The sequence below is a fragment of the Camelina sativa genome, chromosome 8 (genome assembly GCF_030686135.1).
Source record: "Camelina sativa cultivar CO46 ecotype springtype chromosome 8, ASM3068613v1".
In the NCBI taxonomy this organism is placed as follows: domain Eukaryota; kingdom Viridiplantae; phylum Streptophyta; class Magnoliopsida; order Brassicales; family Brassicaceae; genus Camelina; species Camelina sativa.
Genome location: NC_141887.1, coordinates 18,791,107 through 18,816,012, shown reverse-complemented (window position 1 = coordinate 18,816,012; position 24,906 = coordinate 18,791,107). Strand labels below are relative to the sequence as shown.

Below are 24,906 nucleotides of genomic sequence, written 5' to 3'. Positions count from 1 at the left end.
TTTTGATTTGTTTATGTTTGAAGTTTTGTTTGTGTTTGATTAGAATTTTACTTTTGATTTGTTTGTGTTTGAAGGTTTGGTAAAGACAAGTCATCACTTACCCGAAAGATTACAAAAGTGTTTACAAACAAGTTTGATGGGCCATATTACAGTTGGGGTTCCTAATGCAAGAAGAGAAAAATACTTCTTGGAATTTGCGGTAAACTTCTACTCCTTTCAATTTGATTTCTGTATTTATATTTTGTTTTTTGGTATTTTTTATCGCTAACACTAGTCTTCTTTTGTAGAAAACACACACCTGGGATCCCTCACTAACCGGTGTGGTTCAAGAAAAGTTCTATAGCATTTGTCAAAACCGTATGAAAGACATGGTTTCCAAGGCAACAACTTAGGGAGATCAAGTGAAACCGAGTTGGATTGAGAAATCTATTTGGAAAGAAATGTATGACTATTGGAACACAGAAGAAGCCATGGCAAAGAATGCAACCACTTCAGCAGCTCGAATGTCTGACCGTAATAGGCTTGGCCCTCACAAGCATCTATCAGGGCTGAAGTCTTACTTACAAATTGAACAAGAGATGGTGAGTTACATCATAACCTTTTCATTGTTTAATTACTTGACATCAGATGGTTCCTAACCTTTTAATTGACTAACATTTCAGGAAGTGGAATTAGGAAGACCGCCAACTATTCCCGAAGTATTTCTCAGGACTCATACCAAAAAAGATGGTACTTGAAACATGGCCTTTTTGGTAGTGATGATGAATGAATGATGATAGAGATGATGAATGAACAGGTGGATGCAAGATGTTTCAATTACCCTTATGTTGTTGTAGCATAAAGGATGTCAATCCATAATGAGTGTGATGAAAGCAATCAGGATATGAATACTTATCTAAGTCAAGCCAAATGTGATGAATGTTTTTAACTAACAACCTAATGATAATGATATAATGCAGAATGTAAAGCTACTAAGACAAGATACTAAATGCAAAGTAAACAGTGAAAACAAAGCAGTAATGATAATAAACAAGAACAAGTACTACACTAATGCAAGACAAGTAATGAAACAAGATCAAATAGAAACGAAATGAATGCAGCAGGAATGAAACAGGAAATGAAACAGGTAGTGAAACAAGTAAATGCAGAACATAAACAAGAACACTAGATGATGCTCGAACAAGCACTCGATCGGATGCTCGATCGAGCGGGAGGTTGAGTGACTCAGTATGAAGATTAAAGACAGAACAACAATCAAAACAGAGCAAAACGAATGTAAATCAAAAAGCAAGCTAATAACAATACTCAAATAGGGAAATCAATGAACAAGGAAAGGTCCTAAGGATGGATTCATGGGCTGGGCTCAAGCTATGGTTATCTAAACTGATCAACAAACCTCAATCAATAATGAGCTATCTCTAGACAATGATCTTCTAATACTTGTTAATCCATTCTCATGACAATAACAATCAAGCTTAGATACTCTTAGACCTAGTTCTCACTAGCTATTACATATAAAAGCAGGCATTAAACAACCAGATCATCAATGTCAAAAATCACCTTAAACATCTAATCTCTTAGGTTAAGAATGATAATCTCTAGCATTAGCCTTATCTAACAACTTAGACATTGGTGTGATGCTAAGAAGCTTAAGATCTATCCTTACCCTCTCAGTATAAGAATAGCATAGAGCATATATAATCTAGAAGAGATGTATAACAATAAATCTTGATCAATCTAAACACCCATAACCTTTATCCAGCCTAATCCATCCTTAAGATCTTTACACACTACTCACAATCACTAAACATGATGAACAAAATCATAAACCCAGAAATCAATGAAACTTGCATGATTAGATAGAAAAGATAAAGATCTACAATATTGAAGAAGAAATCAAACTCAAATTCTCAATACTTAGAAAGTTATGAAACCCACAAGTATCAAAGATTTTTGAGATAATATAAAAGTGGCGAATGATATAAGCAAAAAGTAGAATAATCCCAAAAGGGTAAAAACTAGGTTTTCTTAGATATTTTCTCTGAAAAGTCGCTCTCTTGCGGCCATGAGGTACAAGGGGTTTATATAGGAGAGAAGGGAAGCCCTAAAATGGCTAGAAGACAAAATAGGCAGGCGGCTCGGTCAACTCGACCAGGTGCTCGGTTGAGTGCTTGGTCGAGTGACCTCTTCTTCTGCTTCTTCCAGCCGGTCGAGTCCTTCTCCGCACACAATCGAGTGTCTGGTCGAATGTGGTGGTCGAGTGTGGTGGTCGAGTGTGGTGGTCGAGTGGACTTCTGGATCTTGATTCTTCTGCTCTAGCTCCCTTGTCTTCTTCACTTGATAGCTCCAATCCTCCTCAGCATCCTTCCATGCTCCTTAGGATCCAAAATCACCTGCTTATGCTAAAAACTATGCAAATGCAATGCAATTCTACTCTAATGCATAAACAGTCCTAAAGCTACTCAATAATGGCCAAACTAGATAGTAAATCATGCAAAAGATGTGAATATACTAAGGTAAAACAAGGTGAAATATATGAACATCGGTACTTTTGTGGATAAGAAAGCACAAGCAGTTCATGAGACATATAAGAAAAAAAGGGAAGCTAAGTTGGCTGCTCTGGATAATGATGAGTCTTCGATGGTACTTCACGTCGATCAGAGCTATCTCACGAGGAGGATGATGAGCTCTTTCTACAGGTAATTTGCTTCTTTCTAATAAGCTATTAAGTTTTTCATTGTTAAATAATTATGTTAACTTTTTCTTTCTGTTTTGTTTATGCAGTCTACTTACATAAGTGATAGAGGAACATACTTTGGAGTTGGAAGCCTAGGGAGTTACATTAACGGGAAGCGGAAGTTCTCTGGAAGCTCTTCTACTTTCACAAGCCTGCAACAACAGCTTGAAGAAGCTAACCGCAAAATAGAGCAGCAAGCAGCTCTACAAGAAGAGCGTGACGTACAGGCTTCACGGGTTGCAGTTGAGGCTTTACGGGTTGCATCTGAGCAACAAGCAGAGATCTCACGCTTGGTGAGCTTCCTCAAGACTAACACAAACCATGTCGCCTTCCTCGAGTCTCAAACCAATGGCCCAAACCCTGCTGATGTTCAAAGTTAGGTTCCTTCACTATCCCTCTTTCCCTCATGATTATGAAAACTTTTGTAATATTTGCGACTTGTACTCTTGGATGTTTGGATGTTTTCTGGAACATATGTTGGATGTATGTTGAAACTTATGTCTTTGTTTAATTTCATGTTTTAGTTATAGTTTTCATAATCAGTTTTGGTATTACAAAATCAAATAATTCATTTTTACCAGAATTTTTTAAAAAATATGATAATTAAACAGTTGTAAAACAGTCACCGAAACGTACACAAATCAGTAACCAAAACAGTCGCAAATGAGTAACCTGATCAGCCGCTAAAGTGTTGCAATTCAGTCGCAACTTTAGCGACTGTTTGGCAAGGAAAGAACGACCACAATTATCAGTCGCCAATCGGTCGTTACTAAGTAGTTTGCGACTGTATAGTGACTGTTTTTGTAGTCGACAGTTTCATGTTTTCTGTAGTGATATATGACTAAGGATTGGCGTGTTCATCTTAATACTCCCCCTCAAGCTTAACCTTGTGAGAAACAGTTGAGCTTGGAACTATGAACACCCACCTCATTAAAAACCTTAGTGTATAAAACCCATTTGGGACAAAAACACACTAAGGGAAAAAGAGTATGGGGTCAATAGTTTAGGGTCTAGCTTGTGGCCTAGTTAGGTCCATGAGCCTCAGTTTGGAGTGTATATACTCGCAAACCTTTGAACTTGCTGCTTTGGTGAAGATGTCTGCCAATTGTTCAGAACTGTCGGTGTGACATGGTAAGATCACTCCAAGTTGAACTTGCTCTCTGACTTTATGACAGTCCACCTCTATGTGTTTTGTCCTTTCGTGAAATACTGAGTTAGTTGCAATGTGAATAGCAGCTTCATTATCACAGTGCATTGTGATCAGTTTTGAAGTGTCAACGCCTAGGCCCTTCAAGAGGGCTTTGAGCCACATTAGTTCGGTTGTGATCTTCCTCATTGCCCTGTATTCTGATTCAGCACTTGAGAGAGAGACCACCTTTTGCTTTTTACTCTTCCAAGTGACAAGGTCCTCCCACAAATGTACAATAACCCGTTGTTGAGCGTCTATCTTCACGATCTCCAGCATAATCTGCATCACAGTATCCTACAAGCTCCATATCTTTATTACATCCCATCCAAATGCCTTGTCCAGGAGCTCCTTTGAGATATTTGAGTATGCGGCTCACCATCTCCCAATGATGTGTTGTTGGCTTTTGCATATGTTGGCTTACCTGGTTCACAGCAAAGCATATATCAGGTCGAGTTCTGGTGAGATAAATGAGCTTACCTACCAACCGTCGATATTGTTTTACATCTTCGAATAGAGCGTCATCATACTCCCCCTTACGGTTTGACTTGTAGTTTTTCTTTGAGTGGTGTCTCAACTGGTCTTGATCCAAGCTTGCCTACATCTTTTAAAAGATCAAGTGTGTACTTTCTTTGTGATAAAAAGAGTCCTTCTTTAGAACGGCACACTTCTATCCCAAGAAAGTACTTTAGTTTTCCAAGATCTTTAATATCAAATACATATTTAAGGTACTGTTTGGTATCTTGAATGCATACCTTGTCATTCCCAGAGATGATAATATCATCGACATATATGAGAATGACTATAATACCTCTTTGGCTTGGATACGTGAACAATGTGTGATTAGCATCTGATCTTCTAAAGCCTTTATCAATAAGTGTTGAGCTGAGTTTGTGATACCAGACCCTTGAAGATTGTTTCAAACCGTAGATGGCTTTCTTGAGCTTGAACACCTTTCCAGGTCCAATAGTGTCTTCAAGACCCGGTGGTGGTCTCATGTACACCTTATCCTCTTGTTCTCCTTGTAAGAACACATTCTTCACATCCATCTACCACAATTCCCAAGAGAGGTTAACAGTTAGTGAAAGAACTACTCCTACCGTGTGAAGTTTGGCTACTGGTGCAAATGTCTCAAGGTAGTCTTCTCCATAGGTTTGGGTGAATCCTCTAGCTACAAGCCTGGCTTTATATCGTTCTATCCCCCCCCCCATCACTCTTGTACTTGATAGTGAATATCCACCGAGATGTCACAGCTTTCTTTCCTTTTGGTAAATCAGCTTCATCCCATGTATGATTCTTTACCATTGCGTTAGTTTCATCTCCCATGACATCCCTCCAAACTTTGTGTTCTTTAGCTTCCTCATAACTTTGTGGGATCCAATGCTGGTCGATTTGAGTAAGAAATACTTGCTGTTCGACAGGAAGGTGTGCAAGAGTGCAGACTGCTTGTATAGGATGAGCCACAGCCTGACTATTGTAGTAGACTCGAGTGTTTTTCCAGTTTAATGAAGGAAACTTGAGACGCTCACTTCTGCGGAGTGGGATAACACTCCTTCTGAGGTAAGATCATCATCTGATGTAGGATCCTCACTGTTATCAGTACCAAGTGAGTTTAGAGTTTCCTCATGGTTATCAATTCCATCCTCGTCTTGATGTTGTCGAACAGGTTCAGCTGGTAAACTACTCACGTCTTCAGTTGTCGAGCCAGGATGATGCAGCTCAATCGGTTCATTGTCAGATTCAATCGGTGGTTTACTGATGATAGGTGACGATTGAGGCTGGTTATCTACAACCCCAAGCATCTCTAGAAGGATTCGAAGATTGTTTGCTCTATTGGACTGAGAACAGGAGAGATCTTTCAAGTCTTCCCAATTCTTTTCATCATAGAATCCCTTGGATTCTAAGAATTTTACATCCCTTGTAACCAAGACTCTCTTAGCCTCTGTTTCATGGCATATATATCCCTTTTGTGTAGTTGAATATCCAATAAACATGCTCTTAACACTCTTAGCGTCGAGTTTTTCACGTTGCTACCTGGTTTTAGGACATAACATACACAGCCAAATACACGTAAGTGATTAATAGATGGTTTAATCTTGTTAAGCACTTCAAATGGAGAGATATCACCCAGTATTTTTGTTCGAGTTCGATTGATCAGATAGCATGCAGTTACAACTGCATCTCCCCATAACTTCTTTGATACATTCGAATGAAACATCATGGATCGAGCAACCTCCATAAGGTGTTTGTTCTTCCTTTCAGCCACACAATTTTGTTGAGGCGTATAGGGATAGCTTGTTTGATGTACAATCCCATGTTTGGCCAGATGTTGTTTAAACATATGACTTGTGTACTCCCCACCATTATCTGATCCCAAAATCTTTATCTTGGCATTAAATTGGTTAGTCACATAATTCTGAAATTTTAAAAAAGCTTCAAAAACTCTATCCTTAGATGGAAGCAAGGTTAACCAAGTGTATTTTAATTTTTCATCAATAAAAGTGACAAGATATTTCTGATTTTCACGAGACAAGCATGGTGATGTCCAAACATCAGAATAAATTAAATCAAAACAATGCTCATACATAGTGGAAGAGTTGGGAAAAACTGTTTTGCAATGTTTACCAAGAATGCAAGCTTCACACTCATTATTTTTAAAAGAAAAATTAGGCAAAACTAGTTGCAATGCACGAAAATGTAGATGACCAAGTCTAGCATGCCAAATTGAACCATTAGTCTCATCGATTATTGACTTAAAGCAAGAAGATAAAGCAGTGGTGAGATTCCAATCCTCAAGCACATAAAGATCATCTTTAGTGCTTCCTTTGCCAAGAACGTTACTTGTTTCAATATCCTGAAAAAACACATCATTAGGACCAAAAATTGCATAACAATTAAGATCATTAGTCATCTTCTTAACTGATAACAAATTCAATGTTAAACTAGGCATATAAAATGCTTTAGAGGTTCTATCAAACAGATTTAAATTTCCAATTCCCTTAATCGGTATCTTATCTCCATTTGCTATAATCACATTCCCTAAAGTCGTTTTGATACCACTAATTAACTTAGAGTCACTAATCATATGGTGAGAAGCTCCAAAATCCACAATAAGAGGTTTCATAACATTAAGAGTAAGACAAGCGTTACCAGAAAACTCTTTTAAAGCCTTGATGAGAGCATCGAGGCCAGACCTCCTCACCAGCTCCGAGGAGGCTACTAGTGCTACTCCATTACCTTCAGTGGTTTGAGTCGTCACCAGAGCTTGACCTTCACCATATCCACATGCTTGGTTTGCTTTCGGATTAACACTTCTTGGTCGGAGGTGAGGATGAAGGTTCCAACATTTATCCTTGAAATGACCCGGTTTCTTACAATGGTCACATATGACACGGTTCTTCCCATCACTTTTGTAGTAACCCTTGTTCGCTACAACAACCTCTCCTTTGTTGGCGGTGACAAGATCTCCTTTAGCTCCAAACAGACCAATCGAGCCATGCTCTTTTTGAATTTGATTACACACATCGTCAAGACTTGGGAGTTTATCTGAACGGAGGATATGTTTGATGAGATCATTGTATGATGAGTTTAATGTCAGGAGAAGGCCGAACACTTTATCTTGCTCACGACATTCGTTTAGGACCACTGGATCCACCGAGTTAGGTCTTAAAATCTCTAACTCTGCCCAAAGTGATCTGAATTTTCCAAAGTGTTTGGTGAACTCCATCTCTTCTTGATTAAGATTGTTGATGGCTCTCTTTACCGCAAATACATGGGTGAGGTTTGAGACATTTCCAAACACATTTTTCAAGGTATCTCAAAGATCTTTAGCCGTCTCGCAATAAGAATACGACTCAAGGATCGAAGCATCCAAGGAGTTTTGGATGAAGGCTAAGACACTTTGATTCTCTTGGAGCCATTTTTCACTATCACAAACCACGATTTCCTTTCCTTTGTGTGTAGTTGTTATCTCCTTTGTAGCTTCATTCTTCTCAATGTGCTTCCAAAGTCCACTACCACACAGCGCTTTCTTTGTAGTCCTTGCCCATAACAAGTAGTTTCCACCCTTGAGTGTTACCGGAATAATCAACGTTTTGCTGAGATCCATGAGAGATTTTCGAAATGAATTTGGTGTGCAATAAAACAAACTAAGATTTTGTAGAATAGGAGCGTTACTGCTCTGATACCATGTAAGAATTAATCACGAATGAGAATGAAGAGAGTAAGTGAGAATTCGAGAAATGAGAGAGAGGAGATTAGATGGAGTAGAGAGAGACGGCAAGATTTAGAATAGGAAAAAGAGTGTTTCTCATTCCTCGACAAATATTGACCTAGTTACAATCTATTTATATGGATACAAAGGAAACTTCTTAAACTATACAAAACCACATATATGACTAAGGATTGGCGTGTTCATCTTAGTACCTCTAAGTACGATGAGTTTTCTTCCTTATATATATATATATCTTCCAATTAGTTAAATATTATGGGAATATTTCCGTTTTTTTTCCGAAACATGCAATAAAGGTAAAGAAGAGAAAATGGGAAATCAACAAAAAAATCTTAATTTAATTTTGTAATTTATAAGTTTAAAACAAGGTCCGATCATTTTATTAGTTCATGTATTATTTGGAGAGCCAAAAATATATACATAGTTCAGGCATGATTCAGTGGGTCTCAGTTCAAGTACGAGCATATTTCCGAAAATAGTTTGTGCAATGTTTTCCCTCTTTGTTTTCTAGAACATTCTAGAAGTAACTGGAGCTTTTATATGTGTATATATATAAATACAAAATGAAAGGTTAGCTTATTCATATCTCTTCGTAAGCCTTTGTCTTCTAACTTTGCTCTAGTCTAGACGAATTTTTTCCTTTTTTTTTTGTTTGTTTGGTGATAATGTCGGATGAAGGAGGAGGTCTAGCGATCGGGAGTACGACAAGTTCTTGCGTAGGTGAGAGTGAGATCATCCCTAATGATCAATGCAACCAAACGATGCCTTCTTACGCGGACTCTGAGCGGTTGATTGGCGATGCTGCCAAGATTCCGGATAACACTGTCTTCGGTATGCGATCTCATCCTCTTTTTTATTTTTGTTTGACCAGATCTGTTTTTAATTAGCTTGTCTTTTTTATACTTAACTGATCTTTGTATTTTTTTTGTCTGATAATTATTGTGGCAGATGCAAGAAAACAGGAAGAGGATGAAGAAGCTAAGCAACTATTAGTAGATATGATAGTGAATGAAACAATGAAGAATACAACTTTCATGGGAGCTTAAGAAAAACCAAAGTAGATACTGCATGGGACGAAAAGAGAAAACAAGAAAAAGAAGAGCTGAAGAAGAAAAGAGATGAGATGAAGAAAAAAAGAGAGGAGCAGCAGAAGAAAAAACAAGACAAGGCCATCATGGGTAAGAAGAACAAAAAATAATTGTTTAAGCATAATTGTAATAACTTACTAGGGGTTATTGGTTTATGATTTTATGGATTGAAAAATCCAACTAAAATCCGGTGTTATTGGTTCTTTGTTAATTAGGTTTAAGTTTGACTTCACAAATTCACCATATCTCCAAAATAATAAATTATACATGCAAAAGGAACATATGGTCTAACTATGGATGCAGTAAGCCAGTAACCCACAAATGAGTGACCAAACTTAAATAGTGTGACATATAAGAGCAATAATGGTTCTTCTTCCAAAGATAACAGTTTTATCCAGCAGAATCGATTGATCATACAAAGACGACTCCAATCAATTAATATATGATGGAATGGCAAAAAAATGCTACTATAAGCTTATCGTTCTGCAACTCAAGAGTACACCAACCTTCAATGAATGCATCAAAAAAACGAATGTAAATGAATCCTCAGATCTGCGATTCAGCAAGCGCAACCACCGCTTTTTGGCTCGTTTTCAGTCACTGCATCTGGTATGCCTTGGAAGTATCTGCAAGTAACCAAAAACATGGCATATGAAGAACAGATAGTATCAAGTATTCAGCTTATTTTTTATGCAGACTTGGTTTTCAATTTGGATTACACAGGAATCACAGACTCTGGAATTCAGAAGTAGACAAATGATCAAAAACCATGCAATGAAATGTCTCTGTCTTTATATATAATCACCAAACTTTGGACGCAGTAAGAAATTCTCGGGTTTCTAGTTTAGACACTATCTGCCTTCTACATTTAAAAGTTATCTTCAGATTCAGATTGAGATCTACACTATTCAGACTATCAGGTTAAAGAATTAGACAATCCCAACAAATCAACAATGGTGGAACCTGGTACCTAAGATCTTTATGTTCTATATTTCAGTAGTATATTAATTCAGCCAAGTTCTCATCTAATAGAGCTAAACCAAAGAGAATACTTACATATCTTGTTCATGTTCGTTCGCAAGGGCGGTTTTGGCAATGGTTAAGAATGCCTCATCAACATTAAAGTCTTCTTTCGCTGATGTCTCGAAATAGGGTATGTTACCATTTGAAGCACACCAGTCAGCTGCTTTCTTCTCAGAGACCTGTAAGTAAAGAGGAATAAAACTAGACTGAGTAAAGGACTCAAAAAGACTTCGAGCACTATGGAAGATAAATCTTGAGCTTCCTCTTACCACTCTACTGCTCCCTCCATCAACGTCAACCTTGTTTCCAAGCACTATAAATGGAAATGTCTTTGGATCCGACGGACTTGCCTGGGCAGCATGAGACAATGCCACAGAATTAATACAAGTTAGCATAGTATAAATTGCTAAAGGATCATGAAAGTGTGAGTGCAGGAAACCAAGCAGAAAAAGGCACATGGTTTATAGATTAAAAAATTCTAAAACTAGAACACGAAATCAAGTTAGTAATATACTTGGCTTAACCAGTAAACTAAGGACTATCATTTCAAACATAAAAACATGATATTATTTATTAATCATATTGTTCTCTAATGAGACAAATAATACTTCAGATTAGGTCCTGCGAAACAAAGAGAAATATGAAGATACAAAAAACTCTTCCAACCACATCATCAAAATAAGAGTTTGACTCTGGGTTTATTTAAGCTAAACGTTAACCAAAATCTCAAGATTGTAACTCTTAAATAGTCGAAGCTAATGATTCCTATTAAAACAAAAGTACCACATTCCTATGTTCCATGTATTTATCAAACCAACCAACCTCACTTGTATAGCATATAACACAAAGTGTGCCAGAAAAGAAAGGGAAATTGCTAAAAGAAACCTGTTTAAGAAACTCCTCGTGCCAAGTTTCAAGGTTGTCAAAAGACTTCAACACATTAACATCATAAACCAAGGCACAACAATCTGCTCCTCTGTAAAAAGCAGCACCAAGACTCTGGAATCTTTCTTGTCCAGCAGTATCCCAAATCTACAAAACCACAAAAACAAAGTATGAAATCGTGAAGAAAAAGTATATTCCCGAAAAAAAGGTTAAAAAAAAAACTAAAGGGACAAACCTGTAAAGTAACAAGCTTTTCCCCAATCTGAAGCTCCTTGGTTACAAAATCAGCACCAATCGTTGCTTTATACTGCAAACTAAACTTATTATGCACATATCTAAAAAAAAAAATCACCCAATTAAGGAGGAGACACATCTCAAAATCATAACATCCACTCGAATCCAAAAACGAACGAATCTATAGCAACTAATTGGAATCAATTCAATTTGAAAGGATACTGATTCATCAAGGAGGTCTTCCCAACCCTAGAAATCACCAAATCAAAATCAGAACATCAAAGAAATCGAAGATCAAAAATGAGAAATTACGCATAAAGAATCATTTTAGACATCGGAATAAATACGTACCCACTGTCTCCGAGGACAATGACCTTAAGCAAAGTACGTCTCCTCGTCGCCATTGTAATCTAAGAAACAGAGTTAACGAATCTGTGGATCTCGGAGCGAAGGAGAAGGATTCGTGAACAGTGGTGTGTGAGAGGATTCTTTTGTAGGGATCTCAATTTCTTACTTTCTTTTTAATCGATTGGAAAAAAAGGGTAATTAGTAAAGGGGCGCCAATTAGATAGAGAGGGAGAGAGGGAGAGAGGGAGAGAGATCGATCCCTTTCGTTTTTTTTTTTTCTTTTTCCCTGAGAATGACGAATCTGATTATTTTACTTTTATTTTCTACAAAAACAAAAAATACAATAAATAAAATCAATCATTAAGAAAATTATTTATCTTTTGATTATTTAATTCCACTTTGGCCTTATATATAAAGTGTTATGATCCGTGCACGGGTAAATTTATGTATCTCTATATAATAAAACGGAAGTACACACACAACATTGTTTTGTAGACTATATAATTTTAATAAGTTGGTTACAAATAGATTATACATTAATGATAGATTAATTAGTTATAAATAGGTTATACCAGAAAATCTTAAAGAGAATATTCTAAAGATAAAATTACCATATTAATTTCTTTTATAAAATTATTCATCAAATAAAATCTTTTATAACTAACTTAACATATTAATTTGTTAATTATCATTATATTTCACCTCTCATTTTTATATATGAGTCTATTTTGTGAAACAAATAAATTATCATATTATTTATTATAATTAAAAAATAGTTTTATTTCCGGATATACCATAAGTTGAATTTTAAAAAAACAAATATAAATTGTTCAATCTATAAAATATTCAAGCTTTAGTAATATCTTATTATATAAAGCTTAGTTCCCAAAGTTAGTAATTCACCAGATCGTGACACGTGTTAGTTTTAACGATCAGAGATCAAAGTTAAAAAATCACCAGATCGTGACATGTGTCAGTTTTAACGATTAAATATCCAAGTTAGTAACTAATCAGATCGTGACACGTGTCAATTTTAACGATCAAAAATCACATATCAAAGTTAGTAACTCATCAGATCATGACACGTGTCAATTTTAACGATCATAAATCACAGTTTTCATGCTTGGTAAAACGATGCATAAGATAATTGTAATTTTATTATATTAAAAAATCTTTGTTAATACTAAACAGAAAAAGATTGTAAATACAGCCCTCTATATAAGCAGAGAGATGATGACATATTTTTCACCAAACAAAATAATTTTGACTATCTTTCTTGGTATAATTTTAATTCATTGTTCTTGAACAAGTCTCGAACGCAATTTGTTTGTTGTCTAATCGAAGCAACTATATAAAATGATTCATAGATATTACAATGTGTTTTCGTCGTCGTTTCTTTGAATTTTGTTTCGTTTCTCAATTTCATAATGCATTACGCAATCTTTGACTTTGAAGTGTTAACAAAGTTTCTTATGCATAATAACTAAGGTTTTTGGATTAACAAATTTTTCACGGTGTTTTTATTATTTCTATTCATTTGCAGAACATGTAGCATAAAAAAAAGATGAATACACAAATGCAAGATAACAAAAGAGATTCTATAACACTCGATCATCTAAACATAAAGCGTTCTTATCGTCGAACGATATTACGTCTTATAAGAAAGTGGGAAGGAAGATTTTTTTTGAAAAACAATGAGCTTATTGAAATAATTTTTCTCATAAAATAGAAAAGGGATTAAGAAAAATATACATAAAATTATTAATTCTAAAAACTATAAATACTCACTTCTATATAAACATAAATCGTCTCATATTATTCATCTAACAAAATAATTTAATCAAAAATATTGGTTTCAACTTTGTCCTATTGGTCAAACTTTTTTAATAGGAAGACTAATTTTTCTTATTTTTTAAACCAAAATATAAATACTCACTTCTATATAAACATAGATCATCTCATATTATTCATCTAACAGAATAATTTATTCAAAAATATTGCTTTCAACTTTGTTCTATTGGTCAAACATTTTTAATGGAAAGACAAATTTTCCTTATTTTTTTAAACCAAAATATAATCCTACTTTCTACCTTTTCAATTTGGAATAGGTAAGATTAATATGTTGTCCCAAAAAAAATGGAAGATTAATATATGCATCTTCTTTTTCTAATAATGTATTTTAAAATTTTTTGTAGTAGTTTTAGATTGTTTTATTTAATTTATATTTTCATCTTTGAATTATTTGAGATTCATATATTACCGTGCTTATAATTTTCTATTATTTCATTAATTATGTCAAATTAATTTTCTTCTAATTTGTCAACCTTAATTGTCATAGTCCTTTTTTTGTGCAAACATAATTGTTACCATTCGTTCAATCTCAAAAGGAGATAAAGAGGAGAAGGTCATCAACCTAATGGTTAGATAAAATAAGCTAATCAAATACAAGCCTACAACAAACATAGATAGATTGGAAAAACATAAATCGTTGTTGATAGATCCATAGGAGCTTAAAAACAGAGACTACATCATGGTGTGTCAAAGAAACTTCCATGAATACATTGAGAAATTTAACATTAGTTACTATCAAAAGATTTTGTGATGTTGGAAAATGGTCTTTAGTTTCATTGGTTGCTGGAGCAAGCTACTTTGAGATAGCTAAAAGACGTGAACATGTTCTCTCCACACAGGAGAAGGGCACAGCCGAGATTCTCTCTATGGTGGAGGAGGTTAGACGCAAGGTTATCTCCCCAAGAGAGGAAGGTGGGAGAGGTTGGACGCAAGGTTATCTCCCCAAGGGAGAAAGGCGGAGTGAAGGTTCTCTCTATGGTTGAGGAGGTTAGACGCAAGGTTCTCTCCATAAGGGAGGAGGGCAGAACCAAAGTTCTCTCTATGGTTAGTCATACACTATTGTAATGTAATTTATTTTTTATTCAAAATGTTTTTTTGAGCTAACAATTTTAGTGATTAAATAAACTATACAAATGTGAAAGTAAAGAGATATATAATAGTTGGTTTAATTTGTTTATATAGACATTTTCTAGGTGGGGGTAAATAATATATTCGTAACATACAATATACCTAGGTTAAAAAATACATTTTTAATAGTAACATACATAAAAGATTTGTATATGAATATAAATCAGTGTATATTATAGTAATTCTTTTTTATAAATAATGTACAATAAATTTTAATATTTTTTATTAAATTTTATTTTATTTACAAAACTTTAAACCCGCACATCGGACGGATCCTTATCTAGTTAGACTGTATTTTATCAAAAGATTTGTTGTATTTTCACAAAAACATAAAATATTTAATAAATGGATATAAATCAGTGTATTATAAAAAAAAATTATAAATAACATACAACAAATTTTAGTATATTTTTGTTAAATTTAATTTAATTTATAAAATTTAAAAACCGCACATCAGGCGGGTCCTTATCTAGTCTTATTATATAAAGCTTGGTTTTGAAATTTAGTTATTAACTGGATGATGACACGTGTTAGTTTAACGATCAGAGATCAAATTTAAAAACTTACCAGATCGTGACATGTGTCAGTTTTAACGATTAAATATCCAAGTTAGTAACTCATCAGATCGTGACACGTGTCAATTTTAACGATCAGAAATCATAGTTTTCAAGCTTAGTAAAACGATGCATAAGATAATTGTCATCTTATTATATTAAAAAAAACTTTGTTAATCCTAAAAGGAAAATGATTATAAATACACCCCTCTATATAAGCAAAGAAATGATGATATATTTTTTACCAAACAAAATAATTTCGACTAGCTTTATTTTTCTCGGTAAAATTTTCTTCTTTGTTTTTTATTAACGTTTTGTTTGACACATCATTGTTCTTGAACAAGTCTCGAAGGCAATTTATTTATTTTTTAAACGAAGCAACTATATAAAAAGATTTTTAGATATTACCACGTGTTTTCGTCGTCGTTTCTTTGAATTTTGTTTCGTTTCTCAATTTCATAATGCATTATCTTTGACTTTGAAGTGTTAACAAAGTTTTTTATGCATAATAACTAAGATTTTTAGGATTAACAAATTTCTCACGGTGTTTTTATTATTTCTATTAATTTGCAGGATAGGTAGCATAAAAAAAAAATGAATACACAAATGCAAGATAACAACATAGATTATATAACACTAGATCAACTAAACAGAAAACGTTCTTATCATCGAACAATAGTACGTCTTACAAGAAAGTGGAAAGCAATAAATTTTAAAAAAATACAATGAGCTCATTGGAATAAATTTTCTCATAAAATGGAAAAAGGATTAAGGAAAAAATACAGAAAATTATTAATTCTAAAAAATGTAAATACTCACTTCTATATAAACATAGATCATCTCATATTATTCATCTAACAGAATAATTTATTCAAAAATATTGCTTTCAACTTTGTTCTATTGGTCAAACATTTTTAATGGAAAGACAAATTTTCCTTATTTTTTTAAACCAAAATATAATCCTACTTTCTACCTTTTCAATTTGGAATAGGTAAGATTAATATGTTGTCCCAAAAAAAATGGAAGATTAATATATGCATCTTCTTTTTTTAATAATATATTTTAAATTTTTTTTGTAGTAGTTTTAGATTGTTTTATTTAATTTATATTTTCATCTTTGAATTATTTGAGATTCATATATTACCGTGCTTATAATTTTCTATTATTTCATTAATTATGTCAAATTAATTTTCTTCTAATTTGTCAATCTTAATTGTCATAGGCCTTTTTTTGTGTAAACATAATTGTTAACATTTGTTCAATCTCAAAACGAGATAAAGAGGAGAATGTCATCAACCTAATGGTTGGATAAAATAGACTAATCAAACACAACCCTACAACAAACATAAATATATTTGAAAAACATAAACCGTTGTTGATAGATTCATAGGAGCTTGAAAACCCGAGGCTACATCATGGTGTGTCAAAGAAACTTTCATGAATGCATTGGGAAATTTAACATTAGTTACTATCAAAAGATTTTGTGATGTTGGAAAATGATCTTTAGTTTCATTGCTTGCTGGAGCAAGCCACTTTGAGATAGCTAATAGATGTGAACAAGTTCTCTCCACATAGGAGGAGGGTAGAGCCGAGTTCTCTCTATGGTGGAGGAGGTTGGACACAAGGTTATCTCCCCAAATGAGGAAGGTGGGAGAGGTTGGACGCAAGGTTATCTCCCCAAGGGAGAAAGACGGAGTGAAGGTTCTTTTCATGGTGGAGGAGGTTGGACGCAAGGTTCTCTCCATAAGGGAGGAAGTCAAAACCGATATTCTCTCTATGGTTAGTCATACACTATTTTGATGTAATTTATTTTTTATTCAAAATGTTTTTTTAGCCCACAATTTTAGTGATTAAAGAAACTATGCAAAAGTAAAAGTAAAGAGACATATATTAGTTGGCTTAGGGGCTGTTATTGGAGAAGTGATTTCTAAATCCATATAGAATTTTAAATTCTAGAAATCAAAACACATGGATTTTGAAATAACATGTTTTATCATTGGATTTGAATCCTTCTATTTTACAGTTTCAAATCCATTCAAATCCATTTAAAACATAATGTAGATTTTGAAATCCAAAAACAAATCATTAAATGAATAACATAGGATTTTAACAAGTATTTGTAAATCATAGAACCAATAACACATCATTTTGATAAGTATTTTAAAATCAATGATTGAATAACACGTGATTTTTGTCTGGATTTCCAAATCCATTAAAATAGTAGACCAATAACACTATTAATTTATTCATATAGATATTTTTTAGGTGGTGGTAAATAATATATTTGTAACATACAATATACCTAGGTGTAAAAATACATTTTTAATGGTAACATACATAAAAGATATTTTATTTATATATGGATATAAATCAGTGTATTATAGCAAAAAAAAATTATAAATAATGTAAAATAAATTGTAATATATTTTATTTTATTTACAAAACTCTAAACTCACACATCGGACGGGTTATTATCTAGTAAAAGGATAAAGATGACTTTTAACAACAACAAAATAACATTATATTAAAAAAAAAAACAAACCAATATACAGTATGTATCCACCAATTCAACAAATTTTGGTGGCCTTCTGTATATCTCGTCGTATGTAAAAGGTGAAGGCTTACTCTATTTTTTCACCTTTTCTCTTGTGCTTTTCTAGATAACACATGCTTCTTCCAAGCTTTGATTAGTTTTCTTTTTCTTTTTAATGTGTTTCTCTTCCAAAGTTTTTTTTGAGATTTGCTTGGAATCCTATCAAGCAATGGAACAAACGTTGATTAGTTCCTTTTAAAAGAAAATTGTCTCATTACAACTGAACTATTAATGAAACTTGAAGTAATTAGAGAAAAAAACATAAATTAAAGCATGAGAACTATTGCAAACACCTCTGGAATTTTTGCCATTCATATTGTTTCTCTTTTGTGGGCAAAGAATTAATCTTGAGAGACATGCAAGTCAAAGAAAGTGATATGAAAACTGTTTAAATTTATTCACAAACCTTGGAGAATTAGGCATGCCTTTTTACTCTGGAATTAGCCGCAAACTGGATCAAAAGTGAGTGAATATCATATACATCAAAGTTCTCAGTAAATGAAACTAAAGTTAAAACAAAAGGTTCAGAACTTTAAGATGTAAACCTGATGGATATGACCAGCCAGAAGATATCTCAAGTTCTCAGTAAGAAGACCAATCTTCGTCGTTATCTCAGAGCAAAATCTCTTCCATAGCTATTCAAAAAACAAAGACAAATCAACCCAAATAATCTGAAGAAAAACAAACCCAGGATTTAGAATTAGGAGAGAAACAAAATCAACGAACCTTGGAAGATTCACAACGAATGTTAAGCGCCATCTTATTCTTGTTGATGTTGTTGTTCTTCTTGTCTTGTGACAATGAGTTCATTAATCAACCCTAAAAAAAAACTCAATTTGCCAGAACCTTCTCCTTTCCATGGTGTTCATGTAACTCGATCATTACAAAATTTCTTGATGTAAGGAACTATAGTTCAACAATTTCAAAACCCCAATAGAGAAACATTTGGATTAGAGAAAAATACGATAAGAAGAGGCAAGCGATAATGGAAACCCTAAAATCAGAACAAAGCTTTATTTTTTTTATCTGATTAAGGCAACAAGAAACATGAATCAGAAATAGAAGAGATGAGAGCTTTTTGTATGAAATCATCTGTGTTTTATTGTTAAAGAATTGAGAAGTGGACATAATAAGATCGTGGGGGGGGGGGGGGGGAAGGGAAGCGTTGCAGTTTTTTTTTTTTGGAAGCGCAGTTTTCAATCGATTTTTTTATGTTAAATTAAATTTAATTGTTTTAATAAGTGTTTTTAAAGCTAAAATAGCGGAAGATGAAAATTTGAGACTTTTGCCAGATGTCAGAAGGAAGGAGAGAGCTGCAGTTACTAGAGAACTTACTTGTGAATTATAAGATAGAGATGAAAGAAATATAAAAAGGTACAGAATAATAGCACAACAAAAAAAAAAAACACAACTGTTTCTTCTTTTCTCTCTCGTGAGCAATATCAACGAGACAAAGCAACCGTTCGTTTTTTCTTCCCTTTTCCGGCCGGCGTCGGCCATCATCATTTCCCTTTTCTGTTGATTATCTTTGTATTTCCTTCTTAATCTTAGGTTTTAAGTTCATAGAAATGGCAAATCATGGCTATCAAACCCACGCTCTTTGTCTTCATACGATGATGTTGTGTAAGGAATTGAGTCTGTCATTTCCATATAAGATTTCTATCTTTGTCTGGGATCCATTTCTGGTCTGGTTTATGGATCAACTCTATCAGAGGCTTTCACTAGATATGATAGAATCATCTTTTCTACAATGTCGCTCCTCCCCTGTAATGTCGATTCGATGGAATCGTGATGTCCTTCCATGTAGAAGGTTTGTTTCCGGCGCTTTCTATTGTTGTCGGTGTATTTTCCGGTTATTAACCGGTGATTGTCCTCTTACCCGAGGGTATGGAGGTTACACTTGGGTTTTTGATCCTGGAATTAATAGAGGATTCAAACTAGTGGACAGAATTAACAGCAGAGATCAAACCGGGTATGTTTCTCGAATTGATTTGGGATCAAGTAGTATCCTTGGATTTCTGGTTATCTGTGTACATTTTTGAGTTGAGTACTCTTCTGAACATATCAACGGACTTCTTGTGACGTTAACATTTTCCAATGGTGATGTTTTCCCATTACCATGTTTGGAGTATTTCATCTTATCGATTGATTGTATTGGCTGTGGAGTATATGGTTTTAAAGTTAAGGTGAAAAACTTTTCTGATGATGGTGATAAATTTCCTCGGTCGGAAGCTTTCTTTTTACCGGAACGAGTTCATCGTTATATTCATGGGATTAGCCTTTTGTATAATCTAACACAAGTCATGGTCGTGATGGGAAGGACAACGGCGGCTAGTGAATCTGATGGTGTTGTTCACTCTTTTCTTTGGTCGAGAAATTCAGCTTCTATGAAAAGGAAAATTATGACCACTAACCGACATCAATGCATTCGGCGTTTCGATCATGTTATATTGAGTTTTCAAAGACAAGAGTAGGAATCACTTCAAGCTAACATTTCAGATTTTTCATTTTACAAAAGTAATGCGAAAAGCAATTTGGAGTTTCATCTATAAGATGATAGCCAATTACGAGTATGTGGATAGGAGACATAACAGATTTTATCGAAATTGTGTTCAATTTCCTTTATTTGTGTCATTGGTTGTATACGAGTGGTTCATGTATAATGTAAAACTTTTTATGATATAATATATTTGATTTGCCGAAAAAAAATATAATGAAAGAAATAAACTGTAGGAGCCGAAAAAAAAAAAAAAAAAAAGAAAAAAACTGTAGGAAAAACAAACATAGTGATGTGTTCACCATTTTCAGTAATAAAGTATTGTATCATATGCAGTAAAATTAAGATTGTACGATTCTTAAGTAATCATGTTCAAAAAAATCGTTTGGAGTAGGTTTCGAGCTTAGTCATAAAATGGAACTTAAATTAGAGACTAGTTTTTCATATATATTTTATTTTATTTTATGTTAAAATTTCAAATATATATATATATATATATATATATAATAGCAAAATCTATTTTTGAAGGGTCTGTTGACGTTATTGTAAAATCTAACGGTTTAGATAAAAAGAAAATTGATATTATGGTTGAAAAAAAATATTTCTTCTCATCCACATGTTCACACTGCTTCGTTCAAGCATCACACTCCTTCGTTTTCTCATATATAGAAATTCCTAGAAAACCTGGTTTTCTTCTTTTAAAAAACTTCATTTTGCATTTACCCAGTGATAGCTTTATTGTTCCTACTTTTGTATTTGTGATTTTTCCTTTGATTCCGTAGAGATATCACCGTCGATTATGATATTCAAAGTGTTCTATAGTATCGAGGTAATTTGTCACTTTCAATTTCATGGTTCTCCTCTTTGAGTTTTTACTGTTGGTCGATAATTGAGTTTCAGAGTCGCAACGTTTAAGTCGTGACGTTTTGGTTTGTGTCGTTTATATAAGAGTCACAAGTACAAAGAGACTCAACTCATTATGATGTAGTGTATGTTTGTTTTCTACATAACTCAGTGTTGTCGTTGATGTGAAAACGAAGGTTGATGCTGTTGTGAAATTGACAAATGAGGTATGCGTGATGATAAAATTAGCTTTCAGAAAACGATGATGCTATGTTAGTTGATGGGTTAACTTACTACTAATAATATACAACCTTATAATTTAAAAGGCTGATTAGAGAGAAGGATTAGTGGAAAAAATTTGGTTGAAGGCCCCGAGGCCCCGACCAGGCGACCATCGAAGATAAAACAAAAATCATAAGATTGTTGATTATTTACAAAGATGAGTGAATTCTAGAGTTGATGCCTAGATGCTCAACCAACTGTAGGCATCACTGAAATCATGAGTTCCAAACGGAGTTGATTAGCAATAGAGACAATACGTGATCTATTCCAATTTTGGATTATCATTGTAAATCTTTTGCTCTTTAGATATATCCCCTAGTTTAAAAATCGCTAGGCGCTAGTCGGGCGGTGAGGGTAGGCCTAACGCCTAGTAAGAAAATCGGAGATTAAACGAAGATTAATCGGGGACTAGTTTTTTATTATTTTTGTTTTTTATAATATATATTCAGTCTTTATAAAACAAAATCATGAAAAAAAAACTTTTTATTAATTAATTACTAATATATGCATTTTGTTGTAGTATTCGAGAGAGAGTAAGCACTAAACCAACCGGTTATTAATTAATTTTTGGCAGAAACATAACATCCCACATCGACAACTAATGAATGAGTCTATGGAGATGTTTGGTTATAAATATGCTTGCCCTCAATTTATATTGTTTGTGTGCAAGTAGACAAGTTGATAAGTTAATGGGCCTTTTTTTAGATTTAGGCCCAAACTTAAGTTTGACTTTTGCTATAAATCAGCGATTTTCAACGCTTAAATCATTAATCGGCTAAAAAATCGTTTAAACGATTAATAATAAAGCTTAGAGCTAAATCGCGGCGCTGTGAATATCCCGATTTTTAGAACAGGGGATATATCTAGCCATACTTTTTCCTGATGTGATATGTTGAGAATAAAATGTTAGTTTATGTTTGAAGTTAACTTGAGGAATAAGTTATACTAATCTTATTAGAGTTGTAATCCAAAGTGATTAGGATCAAATAAATTTAGGAGTTATCTAAACTTACGTGTTTTTCTAGCAGGATTAGGATTGGTGTTTTACTATATACAGGGGTCGAGGCATGACATTATTATTGTGATTATTCGAATAGACAACCAATCTGCCATTGCTCTAACCAAGAACCCAGTTTTCCATGGGCGGAGTAAGCACATACACACAAGGTATCATTTTATTAGAGAGTGTGTTGAGAGAGGACTGGTGGAGGTTGAACATGTACCAGGTGAAGAACAAAAGGCAGATATTCTAACAAAATCTCTTGTAAGGATCAAGTTTAAAGAGATGAGGGAGCTCATTGGAGTGAGAGACTTGGGTGGAATTAACTTCAAGCTTAGGAGGGAGAATGTTAGTTTAAGTTTGAAGTTAACTTGAGGAATAAGTTATACTAATCCTATTAGAGTTGTGATCCAAAGTGATAAGGATCAAATAACTTTAGGAGTTATTTAAACTTAGGTGTTTTTCTAGCAGGATTAGGATTGGTGTTTTGCTATATATAGGGGTCGAGGCATGACATTATTATTGTGTGGTTTTTGAGAGAAAGAGAGATTGAGAGTTTAAGTTTTGAGGAATTTTTTTAAACTAATAAAAGTGAGTTCATACTTTTAGCACTCTTGAGTTCATAAAACCATAATCAAATTCTAGATTTGGTATAAGAGCTATCGGAGATATCATTGAAGCGACGAAGACAATGGAAGGAGGAGAATCTTCCTCCCTCAAGTGTCCTATGTTAAACTCCTCTAACTATAAAATTTGGGCCATGAAGATGAGGATTCTTCTCATGATACACAAGGTGTGGCCAATAATTGAGGCACCAGGGGGCGATAGTGACAAGAATGATATGGCGATGGCTTTGTTGTTTCAATCCATCCCAGAAGTGCTTATTTTGCAGGTTGGAGAACTGGACACGGCAAAGAAAGTGTGGGACGCATTCAATCAAGACATGTTAGAGCAGAAAAAGTTAAAGAAGCAAGGCTGCAAACGTTAATGGCCGAGTTCGATCGGCTCAAGATGAAGGATACAGAGAAGATTGATGACTTTTCTGGAAAGTTATCAGAGATCTCTTCTATATCTGCAGCTCTTGGAGAAAACATTGATCAATCGAAACTTGTTTAAAAGTTTCTTAAGTGTCTCCCACAGACAAAGTATATACACATCGTAGCTTCATTAGAACAAGTTTTAGACCTCAATAAAACGAGTTTTGAGGACATTGTTGGTCGTCTAAAAGTATATGAAGAACGTATTTCAGAGGAAGAAGAAGAAGAAGCTCACACAATTTCTGATCAGAGCCAAACTAAGTTGTTATATGCAAACAATGACACACAATCTAGCTATTCACCGGTTCCAGTTCCAGTTCCTGCTCCGCCAACTCGCGATTACAGTAGTGACTATAGAGGTAGAGGTCGTGGAGGACGCTACAACTATAGAGGAAGAGGTCGTGGGAGATCTTACGATAATAGAGATTTACTAGGGGTAACATGCTTTCGATGTGATAAACATGGACATTTTGCTTCAAGATGTTCAGATCGTTTACTCAAATTGCAAGAAACACAAGAAAAGGACAACAATGAGACAGAGAATGCAGATGAGCTCATGATGCATGAGGTAGTGTTTCTAAATGAGAAAAAGGTTGTACCTAGTAAAAATGAGATGCATAGAGGAGAAGAAGACATGTGGTATCTTGATAATGGCGCTAGTAACCACATGAGTGGTGGCTTAAGATATTTTTCCAAGGTTGATTATTCAATTAACGATAAAGTGAAGTTTGGTGATGATTCTCGGATAGATATCAAAGGGAAAGGCATTGTGAAGTTTACAGATGAGAATGGTGCGCGACGGACATTGACTAATGTCTATTTTATTCCAGGTTTTAAAAGTAATATTATCAGCCTTGGTCAAGCTACAAAATCAGGGTGTGATGTGAGGATGAAGGGAGAGTACTTGACAGTACATGATCATGAAGCAAAGTTGCTTGTTAAAACTTTAAAGTCTAGAAATCGACTTTATAAGGTTCGTATGGGGATTAAAAATAATGTGTGTCTGCAGTCTGCTATTTCAAGCAATTCTTATACATGGCATGCAAGGTTGGGGCATGTCAATTTTGAATCAATTAAATCCATGATTCAAAGAGAGCTAGTCAATGGACTTCTGCATATACAGTTTGAGAAGAAAAATTTGCAGCTCTTGCCTATTTGGGCAATAGACAAGACAATTATTTCCTCAAGCAACTACATTTCGAGCAACCTAAGTGTTGGAACTTATTCACGGTGATTTATGTGGTCCAATAACACCAAGTACTGCGGCTGGGAACATATATGGTTTTGTTCTTATTGATGATAATTCTGGATACATGTGGACAATTCTCCTGAAAGAGAAAAGTGAAGCTTTCAACAAATTCAAGAAGTTTAAAGTTGTAGTGGAGCAAG

The 24,906-nt window shown here is 34.2% G+C and overlaps 3 protein-coding genes, 1 long non-coding RNA gene and 1 pseudogene across 4 annotated transcripts; 3 read left to right on the top strand and 2 right to left on the bottom strand.

Moving 5' to 3' along the window:
* The first annotated feature begins 8,732 nt into the window (after positions 1-8,732).
* On the top strand, positions 8,733-9,517 carry LOC109126070 (heat shock 70 kDa protein 1-like). The gene is made up of 2 exons (XM_019229148.2): positions 8,733-8,985; positions 9,103-9,517. Exons 1-2 carry the CDS (start codon positions 8,820-8,822, stop codon positions 9,198-9,200), a joined length of 264 nt encoding a protein of 87 aa, XP_019084693.1. The 5' UTR covers positions 8,733-8,819; the 3' UTR covers positions 9,201-9,517.
* Positions 9,518-9,568: 51 nt separating this feature from the next.
* Positions 9,569-12,186, bottom strand: LOC104707262 (ras-related protein RABG3a). The gene is made up of 7 exons (XM_010423577.3): positions 11,736-12,186; positions 11,607-11,633; positions 11,386-11,485; positions 11,151-11,297; positions 10,535-10,615; positions 10,299-10,444; positions 9,569-9,868 (listed from the first exon to the last, which is right to left on the bottom strand). Exons 1-7 carry the CDS (start codon positions 11,786-11,788, stop codon positions 9,802-9,804), a joined length of 621 nt encoding a protein of 206 aa, XP_010421879.1. The 5' UTR covers positions 11,789-12,186; the 3' UTR covers positions 9,569-9,801.
* A 5,492-nt stretch (positions 12,187-17,678) lies between these two features.
* Positions 17,679-19,079, bottom strand: LOC104707261 (uncharacterized). Its single transcript, XR_754600.3, has 4 exons — positions 18,585-19,079; positions 18,404-18,493; positions 18,265-18,309; positions 17,679-18,017 (listed from the first exon to the last, which is right to left on the bottom strand). It is a non-coding gene; the product is annotated as an uncharacterized LOC104707261 (long non-coding RNA).
* Positions 19,080-19,262: 183 nt separating this feature from the next.
* LOC147940148 (uncharacterized) lies at positions 19,263-20,543 on the top strand (annotated as a pseudogene).
* A 2,628-nt stretch (positions 20,544-23,171) lies between these two features.
* On the top strand, positions 23,172-24,751 carry LOC147940147 (uncharacterized). The gene is made up of 2 exons (XM_087461167.1): positions 23,172-23,463; positions 23,643-24,751. The coding sequence occupies exons 1-2, from the start codon at positions 23,172-23,174 to the stop codon at positions 24,749-24,751; spliced, it is 1,401 nt and encodes a 466-aa protein (XP_087317293.1).
* Positions 24,752-24,906: the final 155 nt, after the last annotated feature.

Coding starts and splice junctions, on each gene's coding strand:
- LOC109126070 (XM_019229148.2), top strand. CDS start 8,820: ATGTCGGATGAAGGAGGAGGTCTAGCGATCGGGAGTACGACAAGTTCT. Junction 8,986..9,102: donor TCCGGATAACACTGTCTTCG/GTATGCGATCTC, acceptor TTATTGTGGCAG/ATGCAAGAAAACAGGAAGAG.
- LOC104707262 (XM_010423577.3), bottom strand. CDS start 11,788: ATGGCGACGAGGAGACGTACTTTGCTTAAGGTCATTGTCCTCGGAGAC. Junction 11,634..11,735: donor ATTGTCCTCGGAGACAGTGG/GTACGTATTTAT, acceptor GGTGATTTCTAG/GGTTGGGAAGACCTCCTTGA. Junction 9,869..10,298: donor AACGAACATGAACAAGATAT/GTAAGTATTCTC, acceptor GGTTACTTGCAG/ATACTTCCAAGGCATACCAG.
- LOC147940147 (XM_087461167.1), top strand. CDS start 23,172: ATGGAAGGAGGAGAATCTTCCTCCCTCAAGTGTCCTATGTTAAACTCC. Junction 23,464..23,642: donor AAAGAAGCAAGGCTGCAAAC/GTTAATGGCCGA, acceptor TACACATCGTAG/CTTCATTAGAACAAGTTTTA.